Below are 18,697 nucleotides of genomic sequence, written 5' to 3'. Positions count from 1 at the left end.
AAATTACAACAATAACCCCTATTAAAAGGGAGTATTTAATAATTGATTGCAACCCTATAAGCGTATTTCGTCACCATCGACAATGACGTCACCATCGATAATGACGGAGCCGTAAATTATTTGTTGGTGGGTGAAATGTCAAAAATGTTGGATTAACAAAAATAAAAATAAATAAAATTGTGCTTGTTAGGAATCGAACACTAAGCCAAAATCACATCACTCTTACCACTAAAGCGATGAGAATTATATTATATCTTTTTCCATTAAATAATACTTCGTATACAACTATTTTTTTAATCGGGGGATGGGGTGTTGCCCATACCCACCACCCCCTAACCCCGTCACTGATCACTGATATGAGGTTCTTAGTGATGATTGCTCCTTAAGGATAACATCTGACTTCCAACCCCATATATAATATGATTGTAGCTAGAGAAAGTATGCGTTTAGGGTTTTATATGTTAAAAAGGCTTTCTTGCTTTTTAAAGGGTTAGGTCGTTAGGATAAAAGAGGAGAAGAGTATATTTATACGAAGGGAGACGTAAGGTAAGAATTAGGATATATAAGCTTATATGGGGTATCTCACTCGTTCGAATGAGATAAAACCTTAAAGAAGTTTTTTTTTTTTTTGAATGTAAAATCAATTCATTAATAAAAAGTCATACGACATCTACAACATAAATCGAATTTAACAAATACATAACAAATTGAATCAAAAAGAGGTATTCCTTCATCAAAACTATCATCGTTGGGAAGATCTTCCACTGTACGTGGAACATCTCTCGCACATATCGCTGGAACATACAGCCTTTTCGGAGAGATGGTCTAACGATTTGTTGTAGCCGCGAGGACGGTTTCCATCCGATTCATCTAAGTCAATTTGAAAATTTGGTAACTGGTACAATCTCGTATAATTCTTTATCAACGAATCGAATTCACTACGATACTCCGCCAAAACTATACTAATACTAAAACCCAAATACTAAACTAATCCCACCATAGAGGAACTTACTACACTCACTAATCCCTCCACAGGGGAACTTACTACACTTAAACGATGTAGTTTTATTGAATCTGAAGACAACACATGAATAATAAAACCAGAAGGGTCGGAAATAGCCAAATTTCCGAAGAAATTTGACCATTTTCGGCCTAAAAACCCTTTGAATTTATAAACCCTGGAGAGAAAAAAAAGGGAGGAGGACGGCTAGGGTTTTACCTTAAAGAAGTTATTTGAACTTATTTTTAGTGTAATAATAAGTGAAAGTAAAACTATACTAATCTATCCCTAGTATTCAAGAAGCAAAACCACATTTGATTAGATGACACGTGTCACCACATTTGATTATATGACACATGTAATCCATTGTTTCCTCCATCAAGTTGGTTTTTTATTTTATTTGTTATTTGATATATTATGCAACTCCAACCGCCTCCCTCATACAACATCAATTCACCAATCTATTAATTATGCATCTTCCACTCCATCTTTCCGATTAACACTAAATATTTAATACACTATTTAATTTATATATATTTTTTCAACCTTCAAAATTTACCTCTATTTAAATCATATATACTCTCTAAAATCACAAGCTCAATAAAATTAGAACTTAAAAGATACACTAAATAACCACTATACAACTGTCGTTCTTTGAACAGGCTCAAAAGCTAGTATTTTAAAACACAATGTTTTACTTGCAACATGTTTATTTCTTGGATTTCTATTTTTTCTTTTTCTTTTTCTTTAATTGATTTACCCTTCAAATCATAATTTTACTTTAAAAAAAAGAAGTTACATGACTATCCATACGTTTTTCATTAATGTTACATACATTCATAACATCATATCTCATCATTGTTAGAATAAATTGATTTGTTCATTATGCCTTCAACTTGTGTATCAAATTATATTATGTAAATAGCCGTGCATTGCACGAGTTAAAAACTAGTTAAAATAATTTGAAAAAAACAGATCCTTTGTTGTCACAGCGTGTTCTATCTACATACTGTTGTTAATAGACCCATACAAGATAGAAAACATTGAATCTGAAAAGGAAATAGACTGATCGAAATGATACAATTTAACTACCAACAAAAAGTGACCATTTTTGCTAGTGGATAGACTTTTTACTACCCATACCATAACTTCAACCAACATCTTACATCTTCATCATCCTATAATGTTATGTTTGCCATTAAAAGTCCAAAGCTAGTTCGTTTTTTAACCCTGGCCAGCATGTGTTAGCTTTTTGTAGGAGTTGTTTAATGTTTAATTATCCCCTAAAAAGTTTATCTTAATTTAAGTTTGGATTTAATTAATCTTAATGGAGCATGGTGAAGAATTGGTTACGTTGAAGACGATCAATCGAATAGAAAGGGAAACAAAAGGGAAGATTGTGATGCATGGTATTTGACAGATTAAAAACTTACGTAATACTTAATACTCGCAATTTAAACGGTAAACGATCATGGTGTACAGTGAGCATGATGCAACTTAAAAACACTAGTAAATAACTAAAAGACCATTTGCTTACGCGAAAAAAACATAAATATATTTTTCATTTTCACTTTTCATAAAAAGTGACATAGCATTATATATTTTTTATAGCAAAAAAGTAAAATATTATATCGCAGTTATTTTTTATTCGCTACGATTTAACTTTTTACAATATTTTGCAAATTTTTATTTAATAACTACCAAGTATTTGTGATTCATATATAATTCATTCGTTTTTTGACAAGTGTAACGGTTCTGACATACATGTAATTTTAGAAATTTAAATTGAATATAAAACTATGTAGTAGTGTAGTACCCTGTATTATGCAAGTGAGGTAGCTATTGCGTGAATAGAGCGCAGTCCAACAACGAGTGATTATGAATAGTGATACACTTATCCGTATTAAATACTCCCTCTGTATTTATTTAAGGGATACACTTGCCTTTTTCGGCCGTATTTATTTAAGAGATACACTTGCCATTTTTAGTAACTTATCAACCCCACCATCTAATTAAATAATATATCTACACCCCACCCCCACCCTCCACTCCCTAAAATGACATGATCCCCATTTGTTTTTCTTATTAAAATATCTACTCAACCCCACTTGTTTTATTACTTTATTTCATTCAATTCTTTTTCTTAATATCCGTGCCCGGCCAAGTGTATCTCTTAAATAAATACGGAGGGAGTAACATATATAATGAATATCAATGCGGACTAATCCTCGATTCTAAGCTTCACACCCTCAATTCTTTTTACTACCCCTGTTTTATAAAAATCTTTACGGTTATTAATTATTAGTATAAATATTAAGACAAAAAAAAAAGTTGGTTAAATATAATAAAATATGGATAAAATATGAGAAATTTGTAAAAAGGTGGGTGGGAGTGAGAAAAAAAAAGAAGAGAAAATGAGTGAAAAATTGTAAATTTTATGAGATAAGGGTGTAAATTTTCATGTCAAAAAATAGAATAAAACAAAGTGTAAAAAACATTATAAAACGGACTAAAACGGAAAGTATAAAGATAATTTCGAAATGGAGGTAGTAGTTTGTGTGTGTGTGTGAGCGCGCGCGCACGAATGAGCCGTAAGAAAAATATAAATTACAAATAGAAGGCAGGGGAATCGAATCTGAAACCTATTATACATATTTTCTCAGTATTAACTACGTAGATCAAGATCTCATTTGTAATTTTTTTAGTTGTCCCCTAATTTTATCCGTTTTAATTGTTGCGTTGGAGTTTATCCACAAATTCACTGGAGAGTGGAGATTATTATTAGTTAATCGCTTTCTTGCAAGCAACAACTTTGAAATCAATTAGTCATTTGTTAATTAATTGGCAGCATGAATCTTGCTAATATCATATAATGTACTTTTGGTTGAATAAAGTCTATGCTTCGACATTTTCATATCACGTAAATGGACTCTTTATCCAACTAATCCATCCTACTATCCCAGACAACTTCACCAAATTATTAGAATTATCAAGGTCTATCTTCAGTGCTATGACTACTATCTAGCCATTTTCAAAAGATTCCTTCAATAATCAAATATAATTACATCATATTTAAGTTTTTCAACTTGAAACTTACTTACTCCTTTCGTATTTATTTAAAAGATACACTATGACTGATACATAGTTTCAGGAGGGTACACGAGTTGAAAACTTGAAATTTAAGTATTGAGTTATTTTTATCGTAAGAAATTAATAGTGGGTGAATTATTTATTGTAGTAAAAAGAGTATGTGAGTAAGTGTGGGACCACAAGAAGGGAGAAAGTTTAATATAATTGAAAGTAAAGACAATGACATGCCAAAAAAAGAAAATGTATCTTTTAATAAAATACGGCCGCATAAGAAAAGTGTAATTTTTAAATAATTACGGAGGGAGTACTTAATTAGACACGAACTTACATAGCTACTAAAACCCTCAACTGAAATTCATTTATCTGAACATAAGTGGACTTATTTTTGCCTATAATAACTCATTCGTGAGCTAAATTGTTTGAAAAAACTTATTATTGTTGAAATGAACTTATTTGAATTTATTTGACTTTATTTCTGCTGAAATAAGTCAAAATAAGTTTTAAGGCAAATAAACCCTAAATATAGTAGTTTGTGTCCAAAACATTAAGGCATATACAAATACTCAGTACGAAGTAATCTATATAAGCTTAATTTATAATTATGGTCTCCTACTAACTCGATTTAAGCCGACCTTAAAGGGTTGAATACTTGAATGACATCTGAGTAGGAAAAGGGTATCAAAATTAGTGAAAGCGAAGGGCTAATTAATTAAAAGACACCCAAAAAATTAAAAGACACCAAAAAAAATTAAAAGACACCAAAATAGAAGTGTTCCAATTAACTTGTGCTATAGTAATACGTATGTTATTGTTATTTGTGGCTGCATACTTTAAAATTAAATTAGTGATAATTGGCAACACCACCTCCTCCCCTCCCCCAGTCCACCCTGAAAGGCTGAAACACCATCTTATTATTCGTATGTAATTTGTATTATTTTCTCAATTTTTTTATTAGGTAAGAAGAAAATCATCATATGTCCGATGTCACATGTTAGCTAACATAGTTATGCATGTCAACTTATTAGTTGTTTTATCTTGATGCTTTGAATTATTAACATGCTTTACCTCTACTCAAGTGCTGCGAGTATATATGAACTGTGTTATTACTAAATACATCATACTCTATGGTCCAAAAAAAAAAAAAAAAAAAAAAAATCACACTCCGTGCTAATTTTAAGAAACGGAAGAAAACAAAAAAAAATGAGAAATTATGTGGCTATGATGTACTTGATTACGGCGTATTTAAGGGTATACTCGTAATAGATGTGCCAAAATTATTTTCCCGTATTCTGTAATCTATAATCTTCTACGACGATTCAGGTTAGTCGACCCTAAATTATTTTAGGAATAAGACTTTGTTGTTGTTGTTATTATATTCTGCAATCTATACTACGTAGTAGCTATAGGTAGAGGGTGCCAGAATTTACCAGGACACATGGAATCAATCTTGGAGTGCTAAATTTTGCGATCAAACTGCCACTCTTTGTATTCTACCTTTAAAGTCTTACTTCCAACAAGTTTCACGTGATGCAATTTACATTAGACTAAAATAAAATTTTATGTTTAAAAAAAAAAAAAAGACTTTGATAAAATTATTGTGAAGCTACAAACCTACAAATGTTTGAAATTAGCCAATTTTTCAGGCTTTAATGGCAAGCAACAGCTATATTTGATGGGCTTAGGTCACGATAATCAACGGTTTTGATAGAGAAACACGTAGGCTGCAGAACAGCAGAAGATGTCCAGTAGAGGGATCAGTTTCAACTTTCAAGGGGTTAGAGGTCTACAGGGTTTTTTTTGTTTTTTTTAATAACAAAATTAATGTAATTTAGAAACTTAAATACACTCAGTGCTAACATAGTAACATATTTTTTTTTTTTTTTTTTTTTTTTTTTTTTTGACATAGACTTAATATTGCATAAATAAAAGGTTCACAAATACATCAACTAGGTTACATAACACACTAAAAACAAACTACTTAACACTAAATAGGAAGCAAAATCTTCTCTGCTAGCTTCCTGGTTGTTGACTTGACTTTGTTTACATCGCCACGGATCAAGTAGCATGCCAAAGCCAATCATGAAGATGTCCTTGAAGAAGACTGAAATATAGGGATAGTAACTTGGAGGTTCCTTTAAAAACCTGATACAATTAAAACCCAAGGAAAGGAGTAGAAGAGTAGTAATGACATGAGCCGGTTGCAAAGGACTTGTGATTTGCTCACAAGCGGCATGAGTCTCTGGAAGAGACTCGAAAGGCATGCTATGAACCTCCATAAAATGGGGAGCAGCGCTAAAATGCAAGTTTTTGAAAGCGACAAACACGTACAGTTATCGCTAACCTAAAATGAGAATTAACTTTAATTAATCTCATAGACGACCTGACAAACCAATACCCAAGTAAACTCAAACCCCCACCCACACAAATCTCCTGACCTCAACCCAATACCCAAAACAAAACCTCCATTGATGTTAACATCACACAAAGACACTCGATCACCATAAGAACACGAATGCCCATAAGAGGAGATGGTATGAACGCATATCACCTCCAACAACCTATTACCTAATCCCCACATTCTTATTTCAACCTTCCAAATTAGGACATCCCACATAGAACATCCTAAAACTAACGATGAGTTCGGAAACCAAATTTTAACCAAACCTACAACAACCTCATATGGAAAAACAGCCAACTTACACAGAGAGAAACAAACCAATGCTATCCTAAACAAGCTGACCCAACACAAACACATTAAAGGACCAGCAACTAAGACAAGGAACAAACAAAGCACAGACAATCCTACACCCATTAAACAAAAAACAACTAATAACTCAACAAGGTAGAAGGCAGAAAAGTGGAAAGAAAACCCACTTACAGCCACACAACACCGTGACAAAAGCCAATTCAAAACTTAAGCAGAAGCTCGACCAATCTTTCACCTTTTATCGTCAAGATCGGATTATTTTCCCGACACCACAAGACAACGGTGGTCAGACAAGCTCCAATTTTGAATCCTCTCCTCCCCTTTATCACCAAGATCGGCGCTTTTCCGAAACCACAAGGCGACGGCGATTAGAGGTGCTCCAATTATGATTGGCCGGAATTCCCTCCAAATTAGATATGAGAGCTGAAAACTCCTAAATTCCCCAAAATAGAAACCCTAGCCCGTACTTTACCTTTACCGTCGTTTTTCGACGGTGGCGTACGGAATAGATATGAGGTTAGAAAGCCTCCAACTTTTAGAACCAGATCGAAATTAATCTCCACCCTCTACACAACCCCAAAACGGAACTTTCTTCTACGAGCACGGCAAGGGTAAGCACTTGAAACCTACCAACCGACCAGCTCCGATGAAGAGTTTTTCGGCAGGAAGAAAGCAAATAAAAAGAGGTCGAAGCTTTCAAGCTTGGCTCCTCTTCTTCTCCCTTACCAGAAAGGACAATACGCTAAACACAAAACTAAAGAACAAGATTGCAGGCTCGCCGGCGACCGTTTAGCGGTTGGCGGCCACCAGCGAGCCGGCTAGGTGAGCGGCGGGATTAGGGTTTTGTTTTGGTCTAGAGAGAAGGCAGAGGTTTTTAGAGAGAGAGAAGTGGGCCATACATAACATATTTATACATTGACGTTTAAGTACATTTTTTTAGGGGAGTTTAAGTACATTTTATGCTGGTTATTGAATTGCTCTTTTTTTTTTTATTGATTTACTTAAGTGGTGAGATATTATTTATTATTTATTAAATATGAAGAACATACTATATTAAACCAACATTTATCACAGGCAGGGTCGTCTCCGATAATTTGGAGCACTGTGCTAAATATAAATATTGGGCCCTTGCAAATTTTTACAGGCAATTATTTAATGTAAAACACATAATTATTATATTAATATTGTTTTACTTATACACCATAGAATCAAATTAATAATATGGTTGATGAAGAGGTTTGATGGACATGAAAAAAGCAAATAAAAAAGGGGGCATTAGAAGAATCGAACTCTAGTGTTGACTACCACACTTATGAGTCCTTACCAACTGGGACAAAGATTACATAATGCTTAACAAAGCAATGGTTAAATATATAATATTGATTCTTGGGGGTTTAACCAACAAAATTTCTTTTTGGCCCCACAATTGGTGACCCAGTGTTGTAGGTACGGTTGGACCTCCCTTTAGCCGGCCCTGGTCACATATTAGTCAACTCAGCTAAGCAGATCCATGTTTGAGCCACCTTCAAGTCACAATGTATTTTCCCCACCAACTCCACAAACTTATGTTGATTAAATGGTTAGATAAATAGAAAAGTTAAAACGTATTTCACATATGTACTCACATTTGAGTTATCTCATACTTCTTCCTTTTGGAAATACTCGCAATTTTTGTCACTTTCACGCATAACAATGCACAATTTTGATCGTTAATATCTTACCTTCTCTTTAAGCAAAAATTACAAAAAGTGGATATTTTGAAATTACGCATGGAGACGAATCTAACAATATCTCATATGACAATGTTTTATCTGACATATAAATCACCAACAATGGTCAAACTAGAATATGTGTATAGTGTAATAACCAAACGTTACGAATATTTCTAAACAGATGAAGTATTAAAGGAAGCGAGAAGATAATAGGTGATACTACGTACCACCTTATAAACTAGAGCACAAATGTATTACTCGTAGTACTCCATATTAACATGGAGCCTTCTTTAGGGTGGTAACTGGCAAGTGAGCCAAACTGTTCTCCTTATTAGATTAACACGTCGAATTCTGATTTTTTTTTTCTTTCTAAATTAACAAGAAATTTAACTACAATTTGTGTAATACTTCGTATTTGAGAACATAACAAACATTTTTTTAGAAATCTCAAAACATAAATGCGATTATTTTATTCGGACCAAAAAACTTTAACAATACATGTAGGGGCAGTTTATCTCTTTCATTCATGCTTTTGGGAGACAAATCCATAATCTTGAGCTAAACCAAGAGATTTAAACCAAACATTAAAGCTAAAAAGAAGAATGATCTTTTAGTTGACTACACATTTTATAATGGAACACAATTAAAAAAAAAGTCACCAACTGACTTTTGATGCAAACTTGACTCAAAGTCTCAAGACGACCTTGAACTCATGTCGAGCTCACTCAAGCTGACCGGGTCCAGCTTGAGTAGTTACGCTTCATTAAGGTATAATGGATTTAATGACGTTATCTTGGGTATGGTGACGTTATAGGGCTGTTCGGGTTAAAAGCATATTTGCGGGTTAATTATGGGTGGTTCAAAGCAAATCACGGGATAATAGCAGACAGGTCAATAAACGAGCAACGAAAAAAGAAAAAAGAAAAAATAGGAATCGAATACAAGTGAATACAAATCTATACACATAATTTTTTATATCAAACTCCCTCTGTATTTTAAAAAGAGATACATTTTGACCAACACATAGTTTTAAGATAGTAAGTTGAATTTATTAAAATAAGATGAAAGTGGGGTAGTGGGTGAATTATCTATATTATATAAGTGAAGATGTGGGGTTATTTTAGTAAATCCACTTTTGGTGTCCCCCTTGGATTACTAAAATACCCTCCACACCTATAAGATAGAGAATACAATGATAGTCCACCCAATAGAAAATGCCCAAAGAAGCATTTTAATCAATCTAGCCCCTTAAATAAATTGTTACCATTTTAATCAATCTCTTTATATGTGTCCGGCTCTATCTAACTTATACGTTTCTTATATTCGCACGTATCGCATGTATATTATATTTTTTACCTGTTATTTCAGGTTTAAATGTAATAACACAAATCTGTTTCTTATATTCGCACGCATCGCGTGCATATAAGACTAGTTTATTATAGTAAAAGGATGATGTGAGTAAGTGTGGAGATTATAAAAAAGAGAAAAATATTAATATAGTGGGAAGTCGAAACCAAAACATGTCAAAAAAGGAAAGTGTATCTCTTTTTAAAATATTGAGGGAGCAACTATTTTAGTTTTCAAAATTATTGTGTTATAAGCTTGACCTTGATTTACTCTGTTCAATAAAGACCATGTCCAATAAGAGTATTGCCCAATAAAAACCGTATTAACCCTAACCCTACATCCATTGGGATACCCAACCAAATAACCAGGCCTAGTGCCCAGTAATTTCATGTAGAGATGTTTTGAACAAAGGTCAGTCTCACAGGCATCGGAAAAAGATAAGATCTCAAGCATCCTACATTACGCCCTTCATATTAATAAGGACTCTGGTGAAAACTGGAGACTAGTGATGATCCATTTCTTATTATTTGCTCATGAGCAGGCACACAGACTGAAGATCATGCTTCAAAATTTCCAATCCAGATTTCATTTGTGTATCTGTGGAGATCTAGTTAGTTAGTTAATACAATTCATAATTTCATCAAAACAAAAACCCAGATTTCACCTACATTTACGGATTTACTCATAAACTTTGCTAAGTTAGCTCATGGTATGTTGGTCTTACTAGGGGTATTAATGAGCCAAGCCGAGACCGAGCCTTTATAGGCTTGGCTCAAACTCGAAGCTCGTCGAACCTGGGAAATTGGCTCGAGCTCGAAATATTAAATCGAACTCGGTTCGGCTCAAAGCTCGATAGGCTCGCTAGAGGTTGATCAACAAATGTTTAATCAAGAAATATGTTTATCAATTTTTTCGTGTTTTATATGTAAACAATAAATATCTATTAATTTATGCAAAAAAATACATATGTTAAAAAGAACTCGTGCTTATTCACGAGCTTTCGAGCAGAGCCATTGATAGCTCAGGCTTGGCTCGTTGAACCTGCTTGAGCCGAGCACCGAATAGTTTGCAAGCAGGCTCGGCTCGTTAACACCCCTAGGTCTTACTATCTTTCACAAATTTTCTACTCGCTTGCTAGGCCAAATTGGCGAAAGATACTCCGTAATAAGACTTTGATTTCTACTTCCTCTGCCTGGATTTAACCATCACATAACAGTTCAAACTAACTATAAGTATAAGAGTTAATTAATATACTCTCAGTAGTTTTACCACTGCAATCAGGTATTGGAGGGGAAAGGAACTAAATTTCCTGCAGGGTTACAATATGCAAATCGATAAAAATAAGTATCCTTAAAAAAAATTTAAAAAATCAAGCATTAAGATACAGATGTATTGTGTCAGTTTAAATAGGTTTTGCTTGGTGCAGGAGACCATCCCACCCTGAAAAAAAAGAAAAGAAGGCAATAACTGGAGTAATAGTTAGCACCAAAAGTGAGGTTTAATTTCCTGTGACATGATCATAAACTAAGATTCAAGTCAATCTCGTTATGGTTCATGAGTTCCTTGCTAGGCTGAGGTTTTGGAGTGTGAAAACTTCCAGGCCAAACCAAACCCGGCATTACTTCTCCGGGCCTATATGCATTTCCACACCATGTGGGTCCGAACCCACAGTTGAGATCATTAAACCGAGAAGCACTCAGTATCAAGCTCTCTCTGCTGACCGATTTGTGAATGAGTGAATGTGGCTGAATCCCAAGCGGCCCAACCACTTGAGGTGAACCCGAGGTTGCTAATCCAATTTCTTTCATCAGCAGTCTATGCCTTCTAGCTTCCCCCCTCTCTCTCTTGTGTGCATTCTGGTGTCCACCTAGTGCTTGTGAGTTGAAAAACTTTCTTTGGCAAAAACTGCAATTAAAAGTCTTAATCGTACCACCACGATTTGCCTCATCTGTAATCAACCCTAGGGTTAACCAATTCCCTTGTGCATCATCACTAATCTCACTTTGATCATTATTTAGGGTTTGGGTTTGGGTTTGGGTTTGGGTTTGGTTACTTTCCCTCTCCAAAACCATTCTGGAATCCATCAGTTTTGTTTTCCTTTCAGGGACTAGGACTTACTCATAAATAAGAGTAGGAGGATGAGGAATCTTAATCATCCAAGTGGAAAAGGATGCTTCTCTATTAAGATACACATGAATTATTATTAACACATAACCAAATATCTTATCTCATCTTTCAGTGCAGCAGGGTTTCTGTCAGGGTTTTGGTTCAATCATCTCTCTTTATTTCCCAAATCAAGTAGGACTATAATTATTCAAGAACAAGATTCTTTAGTGATTGGAGGATGGTAGGAAACTGTTCAAGTAATCTGTACTGCTTTTCTTACCCTTTTCTATTTTATTTTATTTTAAAGTAACAACATTTGATCAAGATTGATGTGTTCCAAAGTTGCTAAAGCAACTTTCTGCTTCTAGCCCATACTTTTCAGTAAGCCTGATAAGAAGAATAAGGGCAAATTGAAGTACAATAGTTTGGACCACCCCACACTTAAATATGGAGCCTGATCGACCGACTCGGCTCTTTTCAAGGCAGAAATTAAATAGGAACCTTTGTGATCTAAGATCCTGGTCATTTCTCAAGTTCATTCTAACATCTCTAAATAAGATCCTTTAAACCACAGCCACAAACTATCTGTGCACTGCTAACCAATCTTCTGCAACTCTGTATACCATCTTGCAGCTCTGCCTTTTACATTTAGCATTTATTTATTTAGGGTAAATTTACAAAAAGGTTTTGCCAACAAAGCCTTAAGGGGTGTGGATTGTGAACAAGTGACTCAATGTACACAGACTTATTACATGTTTTCATTAAAATAAATGTTAGTGTACTGATTGTTTAGTTAAGTATTTCAATATAAAATTTCTGATTCATCCATAATCATTTAAGCTACATTTTACATTTTCGTTTAATGAATGCAATTCATTAATAAATGTACAAAGGTAAATACTATGAAGTATATTCACTCCTCCTCTATTTTCCCCACCTCAACCCAAGCCTAACTTCCACCACAAAATTAACCAGGGCAGCTAATGAATAAAATACTACAGAGTGTTCATAAAGACCCTTCTAATCATGATCTTGCAAATAAACAGATGGTTGCTAGTGGAGTTTAGAAAGGCACATCACATTTACAATTCCCCGAGGTAAGTATGGTTTTTGTCATAATGTGATGTCTTCACTCACTTGCCCAAAAAGAAAGAGAAAAAAACGAGTTATCTGACCTCTTCCCTAATTAACCAGGTAAGTGACTCTGAGTCTGTATCCACCCATAGGACCAATAGGCGAGGCTCCATGCTCTGCACTGTGGTTGGTCTACTCACTATAAAATCATACAAGTAGTTCATTTGACAATTTGGTAATAACAACGGGAGACAGAACATGATGATATCATGTTGATTAAAATGGAATCTTATGCGGCCAGATTCCAGCACCCGGAGTCTCTATCCTATCACCTGTTAACACCCTTCCTTTCAAAAAAGATCCTATGCATAGCTCAACAAGTTAAAGACCATAACTCACAGCAGCATCTCAAAGTTCGTCTAGTAATCCCTAGTTTGATACTCCCCCTGTTCCTAAATAAGTGTCCTATTTCTATTTATAGCGTTCCCTAATAAGTGTCCGCTTTTCAATTTTGGACATACACTTCTCCCACTTTTCTATAAATCATGATTGTTTTTTCTTACACATTCTACACTTCTCTATCCCCACATCCACTTTTATTTGTACTTTATCAGTAAACAATTATCTACTTTATCCTTTCCTAAAAAAAATACTCTCAATCATTGTTTTCTTACACACTTCTCATTTTTCTTAATCCCAGCGCATTCTTCCAAATAGGACACTTATTTAGGAATGGAAGGAGTACTATTTGAAGAACTATTCATCAACGTAATGGAGTGATAAACAATCTCCGTCCAACAGGTATGCCATTTTCAACTAGATGTTGCCCCAGACATAGGAAGGGAAGGGAAGGGAAGGGAAGGGAAGGGAGGGAGAAAGATTTGATTCACTGCAAATAGAGAAAGAAATACACAACTCATAAAAATAAAAAAAATAAAAATAAAAACATGCAAGCAGCAGCAAGCACAACAGAAGACATACCAAATTGGGTACCATTAATTTCTTAAATGAAATCAACAGAGAAAATGTCACCTACACAAAGTATTGACAAAAAGATTATCTGCACGCGTTTCCAAGGAAATTTTAATTTGATCTTGATCAGGTTATTTAGAGTAAACTTTCCAACAGAACATAAGGAAAGTGTAGACAACACCTACTTCTGAAGACTCCTGCTGCCTACATCAGAGTGCTCCATGCAACAATATCACCATCAACTTGAGAGAATTCCTTTTTTTTCCTTTACCAACTCAGGCAATTTAAGTACCTAAAACATATAAGAAAATAAATTAACAGTGAAGTAAAAGTGTCATGCTGACGCGAACACCATGAATCAAGTTGTTGCAAGGCATCATTTATACGTCTAAAATGTAAGCAGAACTCAAAATCAAGATAATCTTCTCAACTCCAAAGCCCTAAAAGTAATGTGATATCACATTTGAAGGAAGTAAAGCTCAGGATGGTCATCAATTTTCGTCTAAACTAAGTGACTATTTTCAAACTCATGATGCAACCATGTAATAGTGCATGGTATTTTAATGATTTAACATTTTTGCGAGTCCTGAGAAATAACTTGAAAGGAAGGAATATCCTAGAGAAAACACTGGAACCGTAATTTACTAATTTTATATCCATGCTCAACTAATACCATGACAAACAACAATTTGAAATCACAAGTGATAAAAAAAGTTTGGAGCCAGATGGACAAGTAAGCTTGATAGGCAGCCAACCCATATATAACATATCCTGCTCTTCACTATCATTCAGTGTGGTTAAGCGTAGTCATAAGGAATACGGCTCCTACTCATTGTGCCAACTCAACATCTTTGTCCTTAAATCGAAAAGGAAATCAATAAAGGTTTCTTTTCAGACTTCCAAACCATGATGCTAAATTGCGATTCTCTAGTTCCTTGTTGCTTACTAATTACAATTACAACCAGTAGTGTGTCCTTCAATGTTTACCAATATAATCGAGGGTGTTTATAGTAGTGTTTCTTATCTAATTAATAAAAAAAATCTAGCAAAAACAACAATAGTTACAATTCTTAAGCTTCTATGTACAAGGAAATAACCATCAAAGGTTGCTACATATGTTAACATGTCTGAAGTATCCGACGTAACTGTTTTGTGAAAAATCTATCATGATTTTGGCCCAAATGAAGTTTCATAGTGTTCAATGTTCATATTCATGCCAGAGTGTAATCTGACACGGATACTGGATGTGAAATGAAGTCTCTGAGTGACATAGGTTATTACACAAGTACACTCTTTTTTTCACGGGAAGCAATCCAGTCCTTTACACATCGGGGGGGGGGGGGGGGTATGGAAGCACCCATTAGCCTAGTTCTTTTCTAGACAACATTTAATTGGAGAGCAAGAGAAGAAAACTGGTAATATTTTTAGGGTTCACCATTGTCAAAAAAAAAAAGAGGTGTTTCCTGAGTTGGTGATGAGTTGTGTGGAAGAAAGAAGAAGTTCAAAAGAGACGCATGAACTAGATTTCTGAAAATAAGCTATGTTTATCAAGATATCAGCAATACAGATCAACTCCTGATCGCTAACCGTTTTTCTTTATCATCACCTTCCACTATCGAAGGCTTAAATTGTCTTTAAAAACACTAGTTCTACATGTTAGAAAAAGCTCACGACATTAATCTAGTTTTTAACTCAACTAGAACTAGAATAAGCTATGTTTATCAAGATAATTATCCAGTTTTATAATTAAAAAGCTCACAACATTAATCAACTCAACATGCAAATGGGCCTGAATTTCTCATGACATAGAAAACCAAAACCAAGTCTAACGAAAGTTCTATCCAAAAAAAACTAATTGGCAATGTGATGAATAACCACGAAAACTCATAATGTGGTTACTTTTTCACTGCTTCTCCAATATGAGAACAGTCATGTGCGTGTAGACACACATAGAGTTTAATAATGGACCTTTATATTTTAGAATAAGTTCGTGGGGATGAAGGTATGAGAATTCTGTCCAACTATCTCTCTCTTCCAAAATATTATGTTCATTGAAATCAGATCAACGATTTTGCATAAATACTATTATAAGAGTAACACTCATAATACATAGCTGTACCCTAATTAGTTAAAAGATAATTTTAAAATTCCTAGGTTTCTATATGTACAAATTCGTATATCCATCAACAGAAGGGATAAAAGGAGAGAGAGACAGAAAAAATGGAGAGAACCAAATATATGAAGACATATAGTCATTGTCATTGGAATCCATATTAGTTCTGACAAACCAAATTATGTGTTTTTGGCTTAAAAAACAAGGGTGTGACGAGGAAAATGATGCCGTCAAGGCTAAAGCCGAAGCCCCTTGTCTTGCCTAAGGTGCCAATGAGGAGCATGTGAAGCCCACACATTAAACCTCATTCACCATTGTTCTATGTTTTAGTTTGATTGCTCTCTCTATCTCTTCCTGTACAAGTGATGCACATGTGTTGCCTTCACCTCGCGCAGCCAAAACCCTCTGCGTGACTGCGTCATAGAGGGCCTCACTTTTTTATCAATTAGGATGCGAGTTTTCCTAACTATTTCCCTATGGTCAGAAAAGCCTATGGTCAGAAAAGCCTATGGTCAGAAAATGTCTCCCTTCAAGCAGTGAAGATCTTAAAGTTCAAGGCGCAGAGAAACATGTTAAATTCTTGGTAATCTAAATCCTAACCCTCAAGTAGTATATAATGTCCGAATCTACAAATCTGATCATCAAATTCAAGTTCAGAAGAACTTCTAGCATCAACAATTAGTCTTAACACCCCTGTATTTCAAAAATAATGAAACTTCAATTTCAGCCACTGTCTTGCTAGTCTCTAACGAAAAACAAATGTCTAATTACTACCAAACACACAACAGTTAAGCAAATCAACCATTATCAATACCATAATAGTAGTTGAAATTAATTAGATGGGAAATCAAATATAATTGCATAATATACAATGCCACAACAAAACAATGAGACTCACGAAGTGAGGAAGGAAGAGAGATAAAAAGAGGGAGATGAAATTAGCGATCTTGACAAGTGCGGCAGAAGGTACCCTGAGACAGCTCGCAACAAGCCCTGGCGTCGACAGCAATGTGCGATGTCAATCGAGCGTCGGCCACCACGTTATGCATCGGCATCAGCGATTGAGCGCACCCCAATACGTCAAAGCTCCTGACAAAATGTAGCATTCACATTTGCATAAATGGAAACGAAGAATTTGGGGGGAAATAACTGAACTGAAAATTTGAGAAATGTGGATGTTACCTAGGGTTCGTGAAAGAAAGGCGGCGAGAATTTCGGACGGAATTAGGGAGGAGCGGTGAAGTAGGGCGGCGGAAGGTGGTGGAACGTCGGATGGAAGGAGATCTGGTAGCGTTGAGGAAAGACCTTGAGAATGATCCAGTTCGCCACGCCATTGTTGTTTCTTTTCTCTTTCTCTCGGGTGCTGTAGACTGTAGTTGTGGGTTTTACTGATTAGGGTTTAAGGGATTGTGAATCGGAAATTGGGGATTGATAATGCAAGATTTTTATTTTTGTTAGGGAAGCTCTATTGCATTTTTTCTCGTTTGAAAAAGCCGGCAAAATATATGAGAGTAAATTAAGTTTCGTCAAAGTGGTTAAATTTTGGGGGAAGTAACCCATATATATGCGTTCCAAGCTAACATTAACTTCCCATCGTGCTACTAGATGGGCAGCCGTGTTACCCCCTCTCCGTACATGGACACACTTAAAGAAACTGAACTGAGACTTGACTCTTCTAATGTCATTAAAAAATAGGAAAATCGGTGGTGCACCTTCTTCGTTCTTATCAATTGTTCGTACAATGTTTATGGCATCACATTCCAACATCACCTTCTCATATCCCAACCTTTTTGCCAGAGCAACCCCATACAAAGCAATAGAAGCTTCTGCCACATTAGGGGACCAAGCTGCATCAGTCCGCTTCACTGCAGCAACTAGTACCACTCCCCTATAGTCCCTAATCACCACCCCCACTCCAACACCAGTACTGTATAGATGGGCGTCTATATTTATCTTGACAGTACCTTGTGGCGGTGGACTCCAACTGCAAGCTGATGCAACTACAGAGCCATTTGTATGCGGTGCCACCCTCTCATTGTACTGCTTGATAACATTCACCAGTCTAGCGAACCCCGTAGCCACCTGCACTGGTTCGATCTCCCCTTCTTCAAACACTGCCTTATTGCGATAGCACCAACAAGCCCACACAAGAGTAGCAAATAGGCGTAGCTTCTCTTTTGACAGTTTACCAACTACCCACACAAACATGTCAGCAAACGATGAAATAGGTGCCTCCCTTAGAGAGTCTGCAAACTCACTGCTCTCCCAAATCACCTGTGTGTGCTTGCAGTCAAAGAGTGCACGCATAATGGTCTCATCAGGAGCTCCACATACTTGACATTCCATGGATTGTCTTATATGACGTCTAAACATCACCCCCGTCGTAGCTAGACTTCCCTTGCAGACACACCACAAGAAATGGCTTAGCTTAGGTGGGCCATCAAGTCTCCAGACCCTTGATGTAATACCTCGTATTTTTCTGAATTTATAAATATATTTTAATGTATTTATAAAGTATTTTACGATTTTCAGAATTTAAATAGCATTTAATTTGCATTTAAATGTGGCTTTTAATT

At 35.4% G+C, this 18,697-nt stretch overlaps 3 protein-coding genes across 4 annotated transcripts; all 3 read right to left on the bottom strand.

Moving 5' to 3' along the window:
* Positions 1-11,373: 11,373 nt before the first annotated feature.
* Positions 11,374-11,928, bottom strand: LOC130470160 (zinc finger protein 7). The gene has a single exon (XM_056839780.1). The coding sequence runs from the start codon at positions 11,926-11,928 to the stop codon at positions 11,374-11,376; it is 555 nt and encodes a 184-aa protein (XP_056695758.1).
* A 2,086-nt stretch (positions 11,929-14,014) lies between these two features.
* Positions 14,015-17,589, bottom strand: LOC110779176 (uncharacterized). Of its 2 annotated transcripts, none has more exons than XM_021983710.2 (3): positions 17,304-17,589; positions 17,020-17,210; positions 14,015-14,300 (listed from the first exon to the last, which is right to left on the bottom strand). In XM_021983710.2, the coding sequence occupies exons 1-2, from the start codon at positions 17,453-17,455 to the stop codon at positions 17,060-17,062; spliced, it is 303 nt and encodes a 100-aa protein (XP_021839402.1). In that variant the 5' UTR covers positions 17,456-17,589; the 3' UTR covers positions 14,015-14,300; positions 17,020-17,059. The 2 variants fall into 2 exon arrangements, with proteins under 2 accessions (XP_021839402.1, XP_021839403.1); XM_021983711.2 differs by having other exon boundaries at positions 17,092-17,210; positions 17,304-17,579.
* On the bottom strand, positions 17,514-18,467 carry LOC110779175 (uncharacterized). Its single transcript, XM_021983709.2, has one exon. The coding sequence runs from the start codon at positions 18,465-18,467 to the stop codon at positions 17,514-17,516; it is 954 nt and encodes a 317-aa protein (XP_021839401.2).
* Between the last annotated feature and the right edge of the window lie 230 nt (positions 18,468-18,697).

The sequence above is a fragment of the Spinacia oleracea genome, chromosome 3 (assembly GCF_020520425.1).
Source record: "Spinacia oleracea cultivar Varoflay chromosome 3, BTI_SOV_V1, whole genome shotgun sequence".
NCBI lineage: Eukaryota > Viridiplantae > Streptophyta > Magnoliopsida > Caryophyllales > Amaranthaceae > Spinacia > Spinacia oleracea.
Note: the sequence above shows the minus strand (reverse complement) of the source record. Positions and strands in the feature narration are given on the sequence as shown.

What these genes read in the sequence shown, in the direction of transcription:
- LOC130470160 (XM_056839780.1), bottom strand. Translation starts at nt 11,928, where the DNA reads ATGGTTTTGGAGAGGGAAAGTAACCAAACCCAAACCCAAACCCAAACC.
- LOC110779176 (XM_021983710.2), bottom strand. Translation starts at nt 17,455, where the DNA reads ATGGCGTGGCGAACTGGATCATTCTCAAGGTCTTTCCTCAACGCTACC. An exon ending in CTTTCTTTCACGAACCCTAG is followed by an intron (nt 17,211 to 17,303) that starts GTAACATCCACA and finishes ACATTTTGTCAG; the next exon opens with GAGCTTTGACGTATTGGGGT.
- LOC110779175 (XM_021983709.2), bottom strand. Translation starts at nt 18,467, where the DNA reads ATGGAATGTCAAGTATGTGGAGCTCCTGATGAGACCATTATGCGTGCA.